Consider the following 19,001-nt stretch of genomic DNA (forward strand, 5'->3'; position numbering starts at 1 on the left):
AAGCTAAAACAATGTTCAGTTTGTTTTGCTGGAGCCTTACAAAGGCAGCACGGACCTCCCATAGCGAGAGTGGCCCAACCAAACTCCTTCCCCGGAACCACCCTCAGCATCTCAGCCTCCAGCCCAGAGCTCTGACCATGTCTGGGAGCATCTGGGCCTCATCTCCGTTGATTTTGTGCATCCATTAGCAACCTTGTAAGAGAGTTAGGCTTAGTATAAAAACTGGATGTAATTGTTTTGATAAGTGGTGAACAAATAAAAGCACTGTACATCCACTGAACTTGCCTGAGTCCCCCATTCACACGGTTTACATGCAAAAAGAATCTTGAAAGCTGGTAGCTGGCACTCAGTAATGGGTAAAATGGAAAGTTCACTCTGCTCATGTGGGTTGATGGTGTACAAAGCATGGTGTTCTGTTAAATTATCTCACACTTAAGGAGAAATCAGTCTTTTTAATAAATGAAACTACAGTATGCATACATTATTTCTACTTTATAAGGTTGTGTATTTATCACATCATTTTGCTTTTACTATATGTTAGTGTGATTTCAGCTTTTATAAGTTATTTGGTATGATTTGGTAGGTAATTTTTTGAATCTGGAAATGCTCAATGATTTTTCCATATATTGCTTCTTCACTTTATGCCATTTTGGCTAACAAAAGGTTCTGTAGGAACTTCTACTTTTGAAGAGTGGTGGGAACCTGTATTTACTTTCTTTTATTTATAATACAGCAGAAAACTTCATCCAAAGACCTTCATAATAAATGATGGTTTTGAGGCTGAAATGCCATGATTCTTAAGTGCCTTCTATATTACTGAAAGGCCTGTTATTCTCTGCAGGCTGTGGTGGAAGGAGCCCCACAGCTGAGCAGTCAGTTGGGAAGAGCTGGGAGCTGCACCTTTAAATGAGGCCAAGGGTACAGTTCAGAAGTCCTCTTTGGGACCCAAAAGAAATGATGACTAACATCCTGAGCAAGCTCGTGACTGATTATATTTTAAGAACGAGCTTTCAATAAGGCTCTTGTCTCCTTTTCACATATCCCAGTAAATGGTGTGAGGTTTTTTTGTTTGTTTTTCAAGGCAAGTGCTGAGGGAGCTAGGTAGGGCAGAGAAGGCTGGGGCAACTAAGGCTCTCAGCTATCTGGGAATCAGGTGAACAAATCAGGTGATGAGGAAGTGAACTCACAGACAAGGCCCACAATAAATGGTCTCTTAGGTCCTTTCTGTTTTAAGAATTAGATATGTTTAAAGTTAGAAATATTATAAAAGTCTAGGCTTAAAACTTTCATTAGCTACTGAACAACAAATATAGTTAGTTACCAAAATTTAAATAGCTCAAAAATAAACATAAAAACACTTTAAGAGATGAATTTCACTCGACAAAAGCTGACAGTTCTATATAAAAGTAAACATGACAATAGCTATAATTTTTACCTTTAGGTATGTTTATAATTCTTAGAAATGAAGTATTCTGCAGAAATGGAGTTTAAATAGCTGCTGTTAATGTGTATAAAACCACTAAGATTGCACAAGAGATACCAGGGGTTTTCAAAGCGTGGTCACCAGATCAGCAGCATTAGCATCACCAAGGACTGTGACAGCAAGGCAAATTCTGGGCCCCGATCTCCTGATCTGGAATTCTGTGGGTGGGACCCAGCAACCTCTGTGTGCCCAGTGCTCAGGTTCTGGGCCCTGATGTCCTGACCGGGGACTCAGTGGGTGGGACCCAGCAAGCTCTCTGTATCAAGCGCTCAGGTTCTGGGCCCCCATGTCCTGACCGGGGACTCAGTGGGTGGGACCCAGCAAGCTCTGTGTATCAAGCCCTCAGGTTCTGGTACACTTCACTTTGAGCATCACTGATGTAGAGATCAAACTACCTGAAAACTGAATTCTGGTTAAAAATCATGATTTCCAGAACAAATATACAGGGTGGGGCAGAAGTAGGTTTACAGCTATGAGTGTGTGAAACAGAGTATATTCTTTTATTAATTATTGTAGTATTTTCCCTATAAACAACTGTAAATCTACTTTGCCCCACCCTGTAATTTGAAAATTATAGGAACTATGCTAATTTTTTATTCTGTTCCTTATCAAATAATTTTAATAGATCAAAAAAGAACAAGGATTGAAACATAACTATTAGTATGAACACTGTGCATAAAATTATATACCTTTGATAAGATAGTGTTTCTCTATCAGAAACAATGTATTGTATGAGAAAAAAATTAGTATCTACATACTACTGTGGGTCATAAGAACAAGAGAAAAAGGTGTTGTCTTGGGATCTTGAATGTCTTATAGAGAAAAATGACTTCCTAAAGTACAGGCTGATGCTATAAAGCTAGTCACCTTTATAGACCTCATCTTCATACCCTGTCACTTTCTAAATAACCTTTTCAGAAATAAGGGATGTAGCAATTGAAAAAATAAAAATACTGACAACTTACACAGCTTACCAGAATGCTAGTTCTGGTTATTTTTAAGTGTAAGTACAGCCTTCTTACCACAGTCATGGAGTAGGTGTGGACAAATAAAGTATAAGGATTTATAGTGGGCATACAGAGAGAGGGCAGGTAGGAATTGTAAATTTCCTTGATTTAATGAGTGATGAATTAGCAGGTAGAGAGGTATGGAAATTAAATATGGAGAATGACAGGTGATATTGTTTCATCTTTAGCTACGGATACATGACTATTATAGATGAGAGAGGAGAACAAGGGAGGAAGAGAGAGAAGATGGAAGAATTCCAAACAGGGCTTGAGATTCAGGACAGGAAAAAAGCAGCAACATCGTTTGGTTAGTTCATTCATTTGTTGATAAATGTGTAACAGATGCCTTTGAAACACCTAGCACTTCACTGACACTGGCTATCAGAGGATGTGGCAATGTTTTTGTTTGTTTTTCCAAAATATGTACTTCTCACCTCACAAAAGCACATATTTCCTAGGACTCAGATCTAGGTATATTTTTATCTTTCAAAATAGAAAAATATTAAATATTTTAAATGCAAAATACCATCAAGCAAGAGTCTAGCTTATTTATATTGGAATAACTTAGGCTATCGTAAAAAAAGAAAAAAAAAGAAATTATATGCATCTTGAAGATGCACTCTAAAAAAGCCATTGAACTTATTCACAAGTCAGGTGTCCTGTGGTAATCTCAATCAAAGGAAAGTTCCAGGCCCAAGGACTGCAAGAAAGAAAAAGGAAATTAAATGAAGAATTCTCTGAGTCCTACAGAAATACTGAAGCCATCTGAAACATTTCCGATCCCTACATACTAAGATGTGCTGTGTTAGGTTATTAACCCAGCCCCTCACGTTGGCTTGGTGGTGACTTTGAAGCCAGATTCTCATCTTAGAAATGCCAAATGAACAGGGAAAAGACAAAGGAGAAGAGGGAAGGAGATGAGAACACACTGGCAAGAAAGAGGCAGAGGCAGTGGATGGCGGAAAAGGAATAAGTAGTGGACTTTTTCTTTTATCCCTCTGGACAGTTCCACAACAGCTGCAGGTAACAGCTGGGAATAGACCTGGTTATGAGCAAGAAAAGCAGCCAACCTGGCCTACTTCTGCTGTCAGGAGAAAAGCAGCAACAAGCCTTAAGAGTCCCTTGGAGCATCCCTTTGGCATAAGGCATGCATACAACAGCAGAAAACGCCACGTGACAGCAAGATCCAACAGGACAAGCAGCCCTGCACAAAGTCAGGCCACACGGCAGCCTGCAGACCAGCGGTGCCACTGTGGGTACAGAGCTGGTGCAAGTCCCAGCGAAGCCCTTTATGCCCCACAGCCCTAGAACTGAAGGTCCAGGGATGTAGCTTGTTGTAAGTTAACACAGAATGCAAAAACAAATAAACAACAACAAAAAATCCTGAACAAACTGGAAAGGCTCCAATAAAAAAGGTTAAAATAAAATGTAAACAATTAATGTTTCAGTTATGTAGGAAGTTAGCTTGTTCTCTAGTCACATGAGACAAACAGGACACTGGAGCATATTCAAGTTCTGAGATGGAACCCACGTAATGCAATCCTTCCAATCTAGAAGGATTTGGTATCTGGGTTCAGACAGTGACAACCACCTGCATGAACCTGTCCTATGGAAAAGGAATAGGTCCTTCCTAAAGCCAGCAAACTGCATGACACTGGTGTCACCTACTCTCTTTCCGAGGGCTTCCTTTTCCCCAAGTATTCAACAGAAGCGACAATGAACGGGGCTAATGTATCCACACTGTGGGGCTGCTTTAGCCCCTCTCCATTATAAGCAGTCTCTTCAAACTCAGATTTTCTAAATCAAGATTATACTTTTTGACTCTGAATTATATTTATTCCTTAAGGGCTCTGGCTTAATCACTTTACACCGTAATTGGTTTTCTAGTGCTTCTCTGAATTTTTGCTCAGAAGAGTTAAACACGCTGTCATATTTAATTCTCTTAAGCCTCAAACTGATCAAAAGGAAGCTATGCACAGAGCTTACGTCACACGAGAACTATTTAATGTGATGTCTTGCCAGGAATGATAAAACTCTGGTGGCTGGATAAGAAAAGCTCAGGGTTCAGATTTCAGATGTAGTTAACATTCAGACCCAATGTGCTTGCTGCCCAAGCACATCCAGAGGGCCACTAACTCCACAAGCTGCAGAAACCTTAACGAGGTCTAATTTCCACCACTATGGGGCTCCTCCTGCCTCAGAAAAGAATGCATCACAGCTGTCTCTTGAGTGTCTGTGGCCTTAATTCCTCACAGATCAATCAACACGAGTCTTGAATGTGCACTCACTTACTGTGGCCATCAACTTTTCCAGAGAACAATTACAGTACATAGAACATACTAATTGTATAGTGTGTGTTTAAAAAACTAAATTGAAGCCTGCCAGAACCAATACAACGTCATGACAACAAACTACAACTCTTTTTGTTTTTGAGGGGCTAGGGGGGACGTCTCACTATATGGATGGCATATTTGCAGAGACCGTCAAAACCAGTTGAGTATTTCCATAACACATGGACGTACACACATATGGACACATGTGCGCACATATAGGCTACTTCATGAGATCCTAGCCAAGTTCCTCCACATAAGATCAGACACATGTCTAAAACAAAGACCCCCTATTTGTCTATTGCTGGAAATAGACCTGCTGGAAGTCAGGTGGCCTCAAACTTCTGAATCAGTTCACACAAACCTCTCTCTAAAACTGCCTTTTTCTTTTCGATTCTGTTCGTAAATGCTTCAAAAGCTTTTTAGTGGTGCTGCCTGTGGCAGAGATGACCTTAGGATTATACATATGGTTTATAAAGAAAAAACAACCAACCAACAAAAGGCTGTGTCAGACACCAAATGCCCTCTGGCTGAGTACAGTTGACATGCCAGGGACCCAGAGTGGAAACAAAGTTAATCAACAAGGCCTCCAAGGGGCCCTTAACAGAATGGGGCACTGGGAGAGAAAATGATGTTTAGTTGTATAGAATAGAAAAGGAGAAATCTTATTAAAGAGGCAAAACAACCTTCATGAAGTAAAAACATTTACTTTCCCTTACATCTGCAAGGCCCCCCCAATCCCAACCCCCCGGGGAATAAGTGGCAATTATGGATAGCCGAGTCACTACACTCAAAGCCAGCGTAGGTATACAACACAGATGCACCTTATACAGATGATATAGACGAATCATATTCATCTGTCTTAATATGAGGCCCTAATATTCTTTTGCTATTTCTAGTCAGCTCACATAATCTAAAAAGGGATGGCACACGTTGTGCAATATATACACATCTACACACACATATTTACTGTTTTCTCCTGGAACCTCTGAGACTTGGCAGACCCAGGTCACTTACCGAGGACTCACTGTCCCTAATGAGGAAGTCGCCCTCACGGCCCCGCTCGTTGAGGGCGCATTCGGCCTGATGTCGTGTCACGTTCCCGTAATACCACTCTCTGCCTGCGAAGCGCCCGCTTCCTGCGGGCCCTGGGTAGCTGATCTGCGGGGCATGCGACGGAGGCAGGGCTGGCCCATCGCTGAGGACCACCACATAGTTTTTGGGGACGAGGCCGACCTGCCCCCGGATGTTTTTGCATTTCCACCATTCTGGGTCATTCTCTGGCTTCTCGATTACCTCCATGGTCTCCCCCTTCTCAAAGTTGAGCTCCTCCTCAGTGACAGAGCTGAAGGGGTACAGCGTCTGGACCACGTGCAGGACACGGGCGCCCTGGCCATTGCTCAGGGACGCACCCTTCCGCAGGCTCAGGAAACTGGGGGACTCCGCGGCCGCCTCGTCCACCTCCTCCAGGACGTAGTTGGAGGGGAACCAGCCGATCTGCCCATTATAGCTGCCACGCCACCAGCCGTCACTGCACTTCTCCATGACGGTGACACGCGACCCCTTCACCAGGGACAGCTCGTCCTCCCTCTCAGCCACGTAGGCAAACTTGACGAAGGCCGGGATGTTGAGGTCGTATATGCGGTCGGCGCCGCCCCCGTTGGCTGGGTACTCGAGGTCAGTGCTGGGAGTCGGGGACGCGTCCCTTGCGCTTGTCTTCCTCTTGGTCTTGCCGAGGCCTGTGGAGACACAAGGGCTCAGTGGGCACCCGCACGTGCGGCAGGACGCTACGGGGTATCGTTAGGACCCCGTGGCCACCTCCCTGCCCATTAAAATTCAAGGGGACAAATCCAGCCTGGTTACAAACAAAGATCACTATCAGAAAAGTCGCATGTTGATGGCTGCTATGTGCAGCTGCAAAGTGACTAAAAGCTGAGAATTACTAAGACTGATCGCTTTGCTTGACTCCTTTAAAATATACCAGAGTACCAGCAGCACAAAAAAATAACAAAACCATAGAAAGTCAGTTTCCTTCTGGAATGATTAGAGAATTCCTGTGCCACTCAAGAGAGAAAAATAAGCTATAAAGGTATAGACAAGATGTCTTCACGTTCTTATACTGAGCAGGTAGTTGGACTAAAGGAACTCTGAAGACTTCTTCTAAGAGGGTTCAGATCTCAGCAAGCATAGCTTGCAGCCCCCGGACAAGCCCACCCTCTCCTCCTCTCTGGGACCCTGTGCTCTCCCAGGGCTGCCCCACCAGGCAGAAACCCACACCCTTCTTTCTGCTTGTCTTGCTGTTATTTTCTTTCAAAATAGAAGGCTCGTTTCTCACAACAGGTTGTGATGAGTTAATTAGAAAAATTAGCTGACACATTAACTCTAAGGCAGAATTTTTCTTATTGTGACTAAAAATTCACTAGTGGATCATAAAATCAACTTACTGAGTTGTGACCAGACTATATGTATGTATGGCTTTTTTTTTTCTGAGGGAACAAAATAAAAAATTTTAAAGTGCACCAAATATAGTATTGCGCTTCAGTTATATGCGTGAGTGAGGTGTTGTAATGTGAAACTTATTCTTCCCAAGCACAAAGAAAAGTTTGAAAAGCCCTAAGGCAAAATGCTTTAATCTGGTTAAAATCCACAGAATTCTGGAACCTTCTTGAGAAGTGAGCCTAGGAGAAGTCATGTTGGCCCCCAGGGCTGAGGTGTGCCACTGGACTGGTTGGGCTGCCTGCCTACCTCCTAACTTAGTCAACGAGGGGATGACAACGGTGCGGGAACTGCAGCCATTTGCAGAGTTTTATTTTATTTTTCCAAAATGACACTAAAGCACTTTAATGGGTAGCTTGTACCTCTAGAGCTTTTTAACCATAAAACCAGAGTAAAGACACAGTGATCCTGAGAATTGTCTTCATTTTTAGTTCCTTGCTGAGCAGGCAGGTCAGGAGCTGCATCATGACCCTCCTGTACTGGGGAGAGCTGGGTGGTGCCTCCTAGAGTGGAGGCTACCCAGGTGGATGATTCTGCTGCCCTGGGACATGTGCCCAGGTCAGCACCACCTGTGGTGTGAGGCCAAATGAAAGGTACTTGAATAGCATGTGTGAGGTGACAGCACACTGATGTGAAATGGTTTTCAAGTGAATATACATTAAGCTAACAGCTCGTACTATTCCTTTTGTGCCATGGCAAGTACACTCATGGACACAGGAAATACAGGAGCTAGCCAGGATGTTAGACCAAGTAAAAAATTTAGATTTCTACTTAAGAGTTAACTTGCTTTTACATGGAAACACGAACCTCTAAATCTTAGAACAAACCCTTTCATGTGATTTCCAACCCATGATGGTTTCACTACGCAGTGAGCGTGCACTGAGATGATTCCACTGCTTCATGATCCAGAAGACAAGGCAGTTCATGACAGGAAACTTCCAACCAGAAGGTGCAGGCATGGCAAACCTCACGAAGTAGTCCACACACAGAAGCACTGAAGCAGCAATGACCAGGAGGTCCAACTTTCATTGGTAACAAAGGTTTCCAGAAATAACACTTAAAAGTAACTGTTTAATGGACCATTTCAAAATTTATAACACAAGCCACTTGAAAAATTACCTATGGAAGTTCAAGTTTTAGAATATTCACAAGGACACAAAGGTGTCAAGATCAGCAGAGCAGACAACGTAAGACCTTAGCATAATACATTGCTGAAGACACTTTACAACAGATTTATGAATGAGTATATTACTTCGCTCACTTTTTTCAAACACAAAGTAATTTAATTACTTCAGCCATTGCGTTTCTTCCAGACACCATCACAGACTTCAGGAAGACAGAAATAAACGAGGCAGGCATGCTCTCTGCCTGTATGGAGTTTTATTTTCCCTACCAAGGCCGGAACATTGTACATAGCACCCACACCATGGAAAACTGAACAGTTTAATGTCATCTAAACAATCTTTGATGCCACTCTGGGTGGGATGGGGTGGTGGTGGTTACAGCAGGGTGACTAAGAGCCTAACCCCAGGGGAAATCCTGAGTAGGCCACTTAGCTGTGTGCTCTGAGGCATTGTATCAGCTTTCTGTGGCTGCCCTAACAAAGTACCAGATTGGGGGCTGAAACAACAGATATTTATCTTCTCATAGTTATGAGCTCAGAGGTAGAAGATCAAGGGTTGGTTCCTTCTGAGACCTCCCTCCTTGGCTTGCAGATGGCTGCCTTCTGTGTCTTCACATGTGTATGTATGAGTGTGTGTGTCCTGATTCCTCTTTTTCACAAGGTCACCAGTCACACTGGATTAGGCCCCACCCTAAAGACCTCATTTTAACTTAATTAACTCTTTAAAGGCCCTGCACCAAATACAGTCACACATTGACTTACTGGGGATTAAAATGTCAATGTATGAATTTGGGGGACATAATAGCCCATAACAGGTACCTAAATTTGGACTATATGCATAAAGCACAGGAAGTGCTCTATGAATGATAAAAATAACTGTTATTAACTGATATGGGGCTTTGAAATTTTTCTTAGAACAATATTTTACCAGGAAGAGGGCCACAGTCTTTCCTGAATGCTCTTGGCCATGACCCCACCAGACAGCCACCAAAATATAAAGTTTGCCTGTCAGGTTTTTGGCACCTAGGAAACCTTACTCCATGGGAACAATGTTATATGTAGCTGCTGGTGCAGTGAATTTCAAGAGACAGGTGTCTGGGCATAGGGAGGAAGCTGACCTTATTGACATCTACATTATCTGAACCCACACAACATCCTGTGACAAAGAGCCCCCTCCCCCTCCATTTCTGCAGATGGGGTAACGAATGCTAAGAGAGATCAGGGACTAGTCCAACAACACAGCCGGTGAAGAGGCACAGACCCGTGTGTTACAGGAAGACAGATCTCTGGGTAGGGGCATTCTCATGCCCCTCTGCCCAGGTGTCGTCCCATGATCCAGGAGATGATGAGCTAATCTTGTCTCCGCCTGTGGCCTTAAGCCGTTCAGGCCACTGGATCATGGAATCCTGGGAACAGCGAGTTCTGTTGTGTACTTCATCTGCCTCCTTGTTAGTAAAGTCTTAAAATGGAGCTGGTATTGAGGATTAGTGGGTCTGCTTCGCTTCCCTGATAGGTGCTAGCTAAACCAGGAGTTACCATGGCTGTATTTTACATACTAATGATACTTTGTAAGAATTCTTTCACTTGTAAAATTCTATTGTTGGCTGGAATGTCACACCCCCTGTTCTAGTAACTTTTGAAATCCTAATAAAAGGACAATGAGGCTTCCCGCTCTCCACTGTTGGTTAGAGCGAGCCACAGTCCTCCGTTAGTTACTGGCCAATCATCCTGCTTGCTGGATTTATCTCAGCGTCCGAGATCATAATCAACACTTCACCCGTGCTCCCAATAAAAATAAGTCAAGAAAAGAGTTCTGCTAGAGGCTGATGTGCCGCATGGCTTCTATGCGAAATGCATGGCAGGACCCAGAATTGAGGGGTCAAGAATCTTCTCACGATGCCTCATTGCGCCTCCAGAACAGCAAGGAATGCTTCCCCTGAATCTAGGCAATAAAAATGGTCCCTGTGTCTCCAGGTGGAAGTGGGGCTGAGGTTTAGGGAATGATGATATCCAAGATGGAGAGAAGAGAGGTGTGCACATGAGCTGCTAGCCCTGGATGACCAGCGGTGTCCTGGCTCCAAGCAACCCCTCTAATTTGAAGGTAAATCTGTTACCTTTTAGGGAAAGAGGCGATGTGGGAATTCCACTGTTCCCACTTTCTCTGTGAGTATATTTTTACTACAAACCTTTTGTTTTGTTTCTTCTTCTTTAATGAAAGTCATACCACCTACTTTTCCCGGATGTAAGAAGAATGACTTGAATTCTAATGTGTTTTTAAGAAGGATCAACTCAGGTTTTTTTTCTCTTAAAATTTTCCATATTTTCCCAGCAGGGAGGCAAATCCTCACACCCATTTTGCCAAGTCTCAGGCCCTCTTTATCTACTATAAGTAAACAGCAAGTAACCCACACTTGGCAGGCCAAAAGCCCTCACTGACCAGCTTGACTTGCCCCATATCTGCACCATATTTTGGAAGAACACAACTTCCAGCAGTTTCCCTTGAGGCCTACACACCTTGGCCCGATCCTGACTTCCTGTGCAGCCTGGGCTGTGGATGGGAGGAGGCCTGCATGGCCTGGCTGTACCCTTCACTACACCCTCTCCTCTCTCACAGGTATGGGATCCCAAATTTGCAGGACACCTGGCAGTTCCAGTCCCTGCCACGTTGGACTTACTGAGCATGGGGGAGTAGCGTGCTTGAGCAAAATGATGTGCGTTTCTTTCAGTCCTCTAGTTAATCATAAAATCCAATTGCACAGTTGGAGCTTTTGCTGCAGGGTGCTTTGGATAAATCATATTATGAATGAGAATATCTAGAATGAAACCATTAGAAAACCTTCCCAATTACTGGTATGCTGGATTAGGTGATGGTAGGTAACACTTTTTGCAAAGTGATGATCTCCTCTACAGCTTGTTCAATAATGTATATATAAACTGCCACAGCTTTGCACAAAGAAAGAAGACAAAGAAGGAATGGAAATCACCATTCAAAAAAATAAGTAAGACATTGTCGCATGTGGCATGAGTTCAGGAGTGACCAGGATTTTAACTTCTACATTGGAGATTAGGCTCTAAAAACATTTCCATTTCCTCAAATCTATAGTCATAAAATTGCAGCATTTAAGATCTAGAAGAAATCTTAGCCTGCTGAGTTGTTTCAGGCTGCTGCTGTGGGGAGTGGCCTGGGGTCCTGTGTGTGTGCTTCCCAGGAAAGCAGCAGGACAGAAGAGCCCAAATCCCCTTGTCCCCTACATGCCACCCCTCAGCAGCTCCAATGCCCTCTCTGCTCTACCAGGGGTCCTGGGCAGGAGAGTGCTGGACAATGTGCTCCACAGATGAGGTGGGCGATGAAAGCCTTGGAGAGGCCAAGTGCTCGCCCCAGGTTTCCGGGCGAGTCAGCAGCCAGGCTGGACAGCAAGGGCACAGACCGCCGTGGAGGAGCTGCCTGGAGTGGACTAGGTTTGTGGCCAGCGAAGAATATGAACAAGCTCCTTGATGGAACTACCTCCACAGCTGTCACATTAAAGACCAGCCACAATTTCTGTAAAGAACTTTATTTACACATAACAATAATAAGAAAAAATAACATGTGCACCATCAAGAATGGTATTTCTCATTCTGGGAGCAGATGGTATAATTTCAGTGGCAAATAGCTGAGTTGGACTTAAAACTATAGGTATACTCGTTTTATTGTGCTCGCAGATGTTGCATTTTTTACAAACTGAAGGCAAGACCCTCCACCAGCAAAAAGACAGACTACTCGTTTTACTGGGTAGTCAGGAACCAAATCTGTAATCCCTCTGAGGTATGCTTGCATACATTTTTCAGCTTTTGTGACAATTCTGTGGCACCAAGCTATTGAATCACTGATTTTGAGTTATAGTTTCACTGCCAATAATAAGCATATTTTAACTTTCTTGAATAATATTATACAGTAGTCCCTCTCAATAGCGCGGTTCGCTTATCGCGGCCTCACTGTATTGCAGGATTTAAAAAAAATTATATTTAATTATTTATCGCGGATTTTTCACCATAGCGCGAGATTTTGCGGTACTGTATACGTATGTTGTTATTCGAGTTACGTAGGTTTAAGAGTGTAGAATAAATGTAAGGTTACTACCTTGCGGGGGAGTCCAGAAAGTAATACCTGCGATAAGTGAGGGAATACTGTATACATTAAAGACTGAGTTCTAATGAAAGTTTGAATATGTTATACATTATTTATGTTAGTGTTTTAAAGTCAAAATTTTTTCTATACTCTCTTTTAAGGTAAAGGGATGTTATAACAGATGACTTTAAAATATGCTCTGTCATCTTCTAGCTGGAGTTCTGGAGATTTAAGATAAATGTCAAACAAATTTGATTATTCAGAAATATATTCAAGCCAATTCATTTAGAATAATGTACTGTGCATGAAAAAGGGGCCACATACTAAACCTGACAAGGGGAGGCCTGCATGGTGGGACTTACAAACTCAGAAACCTAAAGCAACCACAGAGGATCTGAACATAAGAATTCCTAACTAAAAGCAGGTCACATGTCCTAGGCCAGTATCTTCCCTGACAAAGGTCAGTTTTTACCTTAACTGAGCCAGTCTATTGTTTTTTTGCATCTAAGGTAACATACCTTTGGAATGTCAGTCATCTTCTTTTCCACACCCCTCAGGGTATAACCTGGGCACCAGAGCAGGAGACAGCAGGACCCTTCTTTATCTCATCCCTCCCCCACAACATACACTTCTATGGACTGTAAATGTTAACTATTAACCACCCAGTACTGACCAATGTAAAAGAAGTGCCAGTTTCTGTTTTATTCTTTATCCAGTCTCAGAGATTTCCCTGCTTTGCTTTCTCGTCTCCTTAATCTACCACCAGTGGATTTCACGTAACCCTCCTTAAGTCTCCTTCTTTGATTTTAATGTATAAAATAAGCTGCAACTGCCATTCTCAGGAGCATTTTCTCAATCTGTTAAGATTTTGCTTCCCGGCAATTGTCAATTTGGCTCAAGTTAACTCATAAAAATTCTCTACCATAGACTTACAGACTTATGTTAGCAGTATCCAAGTTTTAGGAACTCTATGGCAGAGACAGTGTATTTATTGTTACATAAACCAGATTTAACTGGAAAGTTTTCTTATACTTAAAATGTCACTTATATTGTTTAGAATAGAGGTTATTAATTTCTGGGGTCTTCTCCCATTTGCGTTAGGATCTATTATTAAAGTCAACTAAAAATTACAAGAGGCTTTCATTATTAAATGCTAAGGAAATCTGACAGGATTTGAGTAAGGTACAAAGTGACTGAAATAAGTTTTCATGTAAGAGTTAGGACACAATGTTTGGCTTCTAATAGCTTTACATATTATAATAGGTATATATAATTTGTATTTAGTAAAAACTATATATGGTGGTAAGATTGGCTCCCCTAGTCAGAGAATATCCAGTTCTAACATTTATGATCAAATTATTTAAATATATAAATATTTCAACATATAAAGGGAAAAAATTCTTAGGATGACTAAACTTACAATTAAAAAAAAAAGTGACAATTTAAAATGCAGTGGTTCTGTTGCTTACTCTGCTCAGCAGCCTTCTCTCAGGAGTCTATGTGAAGAATGAAGGAGAGCAGGAATGAGGGCCAGAGAAAAAGAGACAGAACCTAGATGATATGAGTTGAGTCCTTGGATCCAACCAGACTTCTCAATGATATGAGATAAATTCCTCTAAATTTTCTCTTTTTTTTCTTTTTTCTTTGTCTACTTTTAAATTGACTCTCTGTCACTTCATAAAGAACTCTGAAGAACACAAAACAAAAACTTGTCCCCTCACCCAGCTCTCACTTCTCCTCACCCATTCCAGCTCCTAAAATATGCCAAACTTTATTCCCACTTAGAGAAGTGGGCACTCTGATCCGCAGGGGGATACGTTCCAAGATGCCCAGCAGATGGCTGAAACCACAGATAGTACCAAACACTTTATGTATTGTTTTTTCCTATATGTACATACTTATGATAAAGTTTAATTATACATTAAGCACAGTAAGGGATTAATGACAACAATAAAAAAAGAAGATCAGTTTTAACACTATATTGTAATAAAAGTTATGTGAGTGGCTTTGGGGCCATTATTAAGCAAAATAAGGGTGACTTAAACACAAGCACTGTGATACTGAGACAGTCTATCTGATAACCTAGACGGCTAAGTGCCTGACGGGCAAGTGTGGATACAGTGTGGATGATCCACACCCCAGAGGGATGGAGCGGAACAGCACAAGACTTCATCACACTACTCAGAACAGTGTGCAATTTAAAACTTATGAATTGTTTACTTCTGGAACTTTCCATTTAATATTTTCAGACATTAGTCGACTCCAGGTAACTGAAACTGTAAGGCGAAACTGGGGCTAAGGGGAGGACTGCTGCATTTGGGTAAGCTGAGAAGAATACAGAAATACTTTGGGGCAGCCAGGTTTGGGTGTGGGAGTGAGGGTGGGGTGGTGGTGGTAGAGAGACAGACATCATCACCCCCTTGTCATGACTAACCACTGGGCTGGTGTATGTGTCTCCTACACCCAGAGAATCTTGGGTTTAAAATATTTACCACCACAAGAGCCATAAAGAGAAATCTGTAACACTGGATGGCCACAGACATTTAGCCTAACCGACTAACATGATCTAACCTCAATTTTCTGGAGGCGATCAGATTGGACTTAGGATGGGCCCAAATGAACTCACTGTGGCCAGTTTCTTAGGCATGGTTGTTAGAGAAACCCCAAGGCCAGCTCAAGAGAGTGGGACAGGCTTACCAGTGTAAAACGATTTCAGATAAGACCAGATCTAGGTCAAAATAGAATCAAGCATCAATGCCATCACTCAGCTGCTTCAGTCAGCATTATTCCTTTTGTCACACAGAGGCTCAAGTTACTAACCGCTGGACACGAATCAGCTTGGGAGAAGAGGGAACGTGTGGGCAGAAGCGAAGGCAGACGACATCGGCTGTGAGCAAGGTGTACAGGGCTCCTCGGGGCAATGCTCTGGAGAGTGGGATGGAGCCAGAGGGCAGGGCAGTGCTGCAGCAAGCTATGTCCCTTTGGGGCTGGCAGAACAGTGTCAGGCAAAGCAGAAAGCTCATCAACCTAACTCTCTTCCCAGTGTCTTGCTAGTAGAAAATACTCTTTACCTGGCACCATGGACTCCTATTAGGAAATGGATATGCTTAAAGAAGAAATACTGAGTCCTTCTGCGATAAAGGGCTAAATGCAGCCTGTGATGGCTTTCCAGGTCTTTCATGTCCCAGCCTTATGGTTTTTGCTGTATAGCAGTCCCATCCACACTCTGCAAAGTCCTAACAACAAGGAAGAATATATCCTTTTGATAGCCATAATGTGCTAGAAACAAAGGAAGCTGAACATTAAGCTGGGCCTGGAAACTTTCTTCCTCTAGTAGTTTAAATCTGGCTATTAAAAATAACCAATGCCTTTTCCAAAGCTCAATCTGCACATCCCTGACCAGACTGCAGGCAATCTGGCCCATTGGAAAACACCATGAGCTCATGAGCAGGCCTCGTGTCAGCAAGGAACTCTCGCTGTGTCCTTTCCTCATGGTAAAGCAAGGCCAATCCCAAGGTCTGCCCAGCACCAAGATTTGTAAATGGCACTAAAATGACATGATGTCACTCCTCAGGAGAAACTCAGCCTTCCCCACCCGACAGCCTCGGAGCACTCACCCACCTCTACGTCAGCACCTGCCTCACTGTCCTGTATTTATCTCCCTGAGAAGGCCCATGTTTAGTCATTTTGTGGCCACAGGGCCTGACATTCAATAAATGTTTGCTCAGCTAAAAAACTCCACTTCCTATCTCACCACCACTGTTTTGTACGCACTCTGCCATCCTCCCAGTCTGACCTCTTGGGCGATACCACCTGTGTGGCCAGGAGTGTTGACGAGATTACTTAGGAGCAGACTGACACTGCAATAGCAAACCTCCCAAGTACGTGCCACATCAAGCCCTCCCTACAATGCTTCCTTCCTTCTACCTTTCAACAAAACTTTGAGAGCCTTATATACGCCAGGCACTCACACACATGGAAGGCTAGTGGCTAGGCTGGAAGGCTGTAGCTGGGCTGCATCTGAGGGGTCCGAGGTACATGAGTTCCTGATGCACCCCTCTCTCTGCTCACCCCACAAACTGGAATGAATCGAGGAGGTTGACTTTCATTATCCCCAGGCCTATGCATCTCAAGTGCTGACCACTCACCCTGTAACGAGGCACTCTACTGTTTACCATACAGAAGTGCCAGGTACAGGGAGGGGTGGCCCAGGAAGGGGAGATGGAGGGGACTGCTAAGATGGAAGGAGCTGCCATCCCTGAGGCAGATACACACAGACTTGCGGAGAGGCTGCCAGTTAAAGGCAGGATAAAGGACAGGTCACCATCCCTGTCCCTACATCCCCTTCCAGTAGGCAGACATACAAGGAGCCAGCTCAGAGGGACAGGTGTCAGGGACAAAGGGCCCACCATCCCATGGGTCCCTGTGCCCAGGACTCTGCACTGAAATTTCCATCCTTGCTAACAAAAAGTCCGTTCATTTGTGAGCAGGCAGGCAAATAACATGACTGAATATTTAAACCTGCACAAAATGGTTGAGAATTACAGAATTCTCTATCAAATGTGAAAGTTAAGTGGTAACACAGATGCCAATGAAAAGAATTTTTTAAAATTTTAATGAAAAATTTTAATTAACAAAACATTTAGTACCTATCAACACATATATCTGGATCCATTAGCACAAGCATTTTTGTCTATGCAAATGGTGTATATTCAAAAGGATTAGCTATGACATTCTGCAGTATTACTTAATGTGTCAATCCACTGGCCAAAGTTTAACACATATGCATCTTTTCAAGTCCATAACTAAGTAAAATGAAATGTGATAAATAAATAAAAATGAGGACTTCCGGCCAAGATGGAGGCCTAGACCTACACGCTCTGTCTCCCTCCACAACTAAGAAGGACTACAACTACCACAAAACCAGAAATAACCAGAAGTTCCAGAAAATAAAGCTACATGGAAGTCCAGCCTATGAAGTTATAAACAAGTGGTGCTCATCTGGACGGGTAGTAGGGGTGAAGCCGGGGCAAAGAGATCAAGTTGTGCTGGTTGCGGCAGCTGCAGCAGCTGCAGCGATGAGCGGTGGGACCCGGTAAGCACAGACACCCGTATTTAAGGGGAGGAGAGAAGCACCCGGGAACCAACCCTGGCTGCAGACTAAACCTGTCAGCTCGGGATTCCAACACCCATTGCCTTGGACTGTGAGGCCCAGAGGGTGTGGGGACGGAGGAGGAGGCTCCCGGTCTCTCAGCGGAGAGTAACGGCAGGAATCCATCTTGGACCCCCGCCCCCACACAAAGCGCCACAGTGTGCTGAGAAGGGTCACCATGTAGTGATGAGAGGGGAAAAAGAATTATAGGTATGGGGAACACATTGGGGGGAGATCAGCGGGGAGGGGGAAGGGAGAAAAGGGAGGGAGATGATGCAGGAATTAAGAAGCGTAGTAGGAGGGAGTGGAGTAGACAGAAGATGTTGAGAAGAACCATATCAACGACCAATGGGCATGGACTAAGGGATGGGGGACAACTGGAGGGCGGGGTGGGTCACAGGGTGGAGGGGAGCAGAGGGAAAAGAAATTGGGACAACTGTAACAGCATAATCAATAAAAAAAATAAGTAAAGAAATAAAAATGAAAAAAATAAATGAAAGTGAGAAAAGGGACAGGTGGTATATTCATGCAGGTGGCAAGTGGTTGGCAAAGACAACTATACCAGACTCCAGCCAACTTTCTCAGACCATGTTCCTAGCCCAGCTTCGGTGCCTACTAGCTTTAGACCTTGGCCATTCTATAACATCTCTGCTCCTCAGTTCCTACATTTGTGATATAAGGGTATCAGTGGCACTCTGTGGGTTGCTAGGAGGGTCTAATAACTGAGGATCACACTCAGTATAGTGTCTGGTACAACACAAGAGCCCAAATGATAGCTGTCATTATGTTTATTACCATTATTATAGCATCTAATTGTTTTTCTTTTTCCTTAGGGACAAAGGCAGAATCAATGAAGACAAGAATAGGTGGTGCTCCCTCAGAGATTCATATATACTTGGTTTTTCCCCCTGCTATGCGCCTGGGGAGCAGGTCTCACCTTACTCCTGGCTCTCTGGGTTAAGACTGAGGGTCCCTATGTAAGGCGCAGAGAGGACGCTCAATAATGTAAAATGAGCCTTCCTGTAGGGAGTAAGGAAAAGAGTCCCATTTAAAAAATCAAAATAGGCAAAGGACTGGGAGATCACACGCTGCTTTCAAGGAGGCACACATTGGGTTACTAAGATGCCAGGTCCTATGGAGGCTACAGGTTCGTTCCCTGCCTGTGCTCTGGGAGGAGGTCTTGGAAGTAACTGGGGTCCTGCCTCCACCCTTTGTTGTTCACCTATGGCTTTGTGGACAGAGCCCAGCTTCAAACTCCAAGGTCTGCTATTGGCTTTGCTGTGAAGAACCCTTGCAGACTGG

General features: G+C 43.5%; 1 protein-coding gene across 2 annotated transcripts in view; it reads right to left on the reverse strand.

Moving 5' to 3' along the window:
* Window positions 1-19,001, reverse strand: part of NCK2 (NCK adaptor protein 2) — a 137,380-nt gene that overhangs the window by 13,653 nt on the left and 104,726 nt on the right. For both annotated transcript variants that reach the window (XM_090281862.1, XM_090281863.1), the window contains one exon: window positions 5,838-6,559. In XM_090281862.1, coding sequence (XP_090137988.1) covers window positions 5,838-6,559 — 722 coding nt within the window. The remainder of the gene's footprint in view (window positions 1-5,837; window positions 6,560-19,001) is intronic.

This window comes from Furipterus horrens, unplaced genomic scaffold (genome assembly GCF_987537825.1).
Source record: "Furipterus horrens unplaced genomic scaffold, mFurHor1.1.pri manual_scaffold_6, whole genome shotgun sequence".
NCBI classification, from domain to species: domain Eukaryota; kingdom Metazoa; phylum Chordata; class Mammalia; order Chiroptera; family Furipteridae; genus Furipterus; species Furipterus horrens.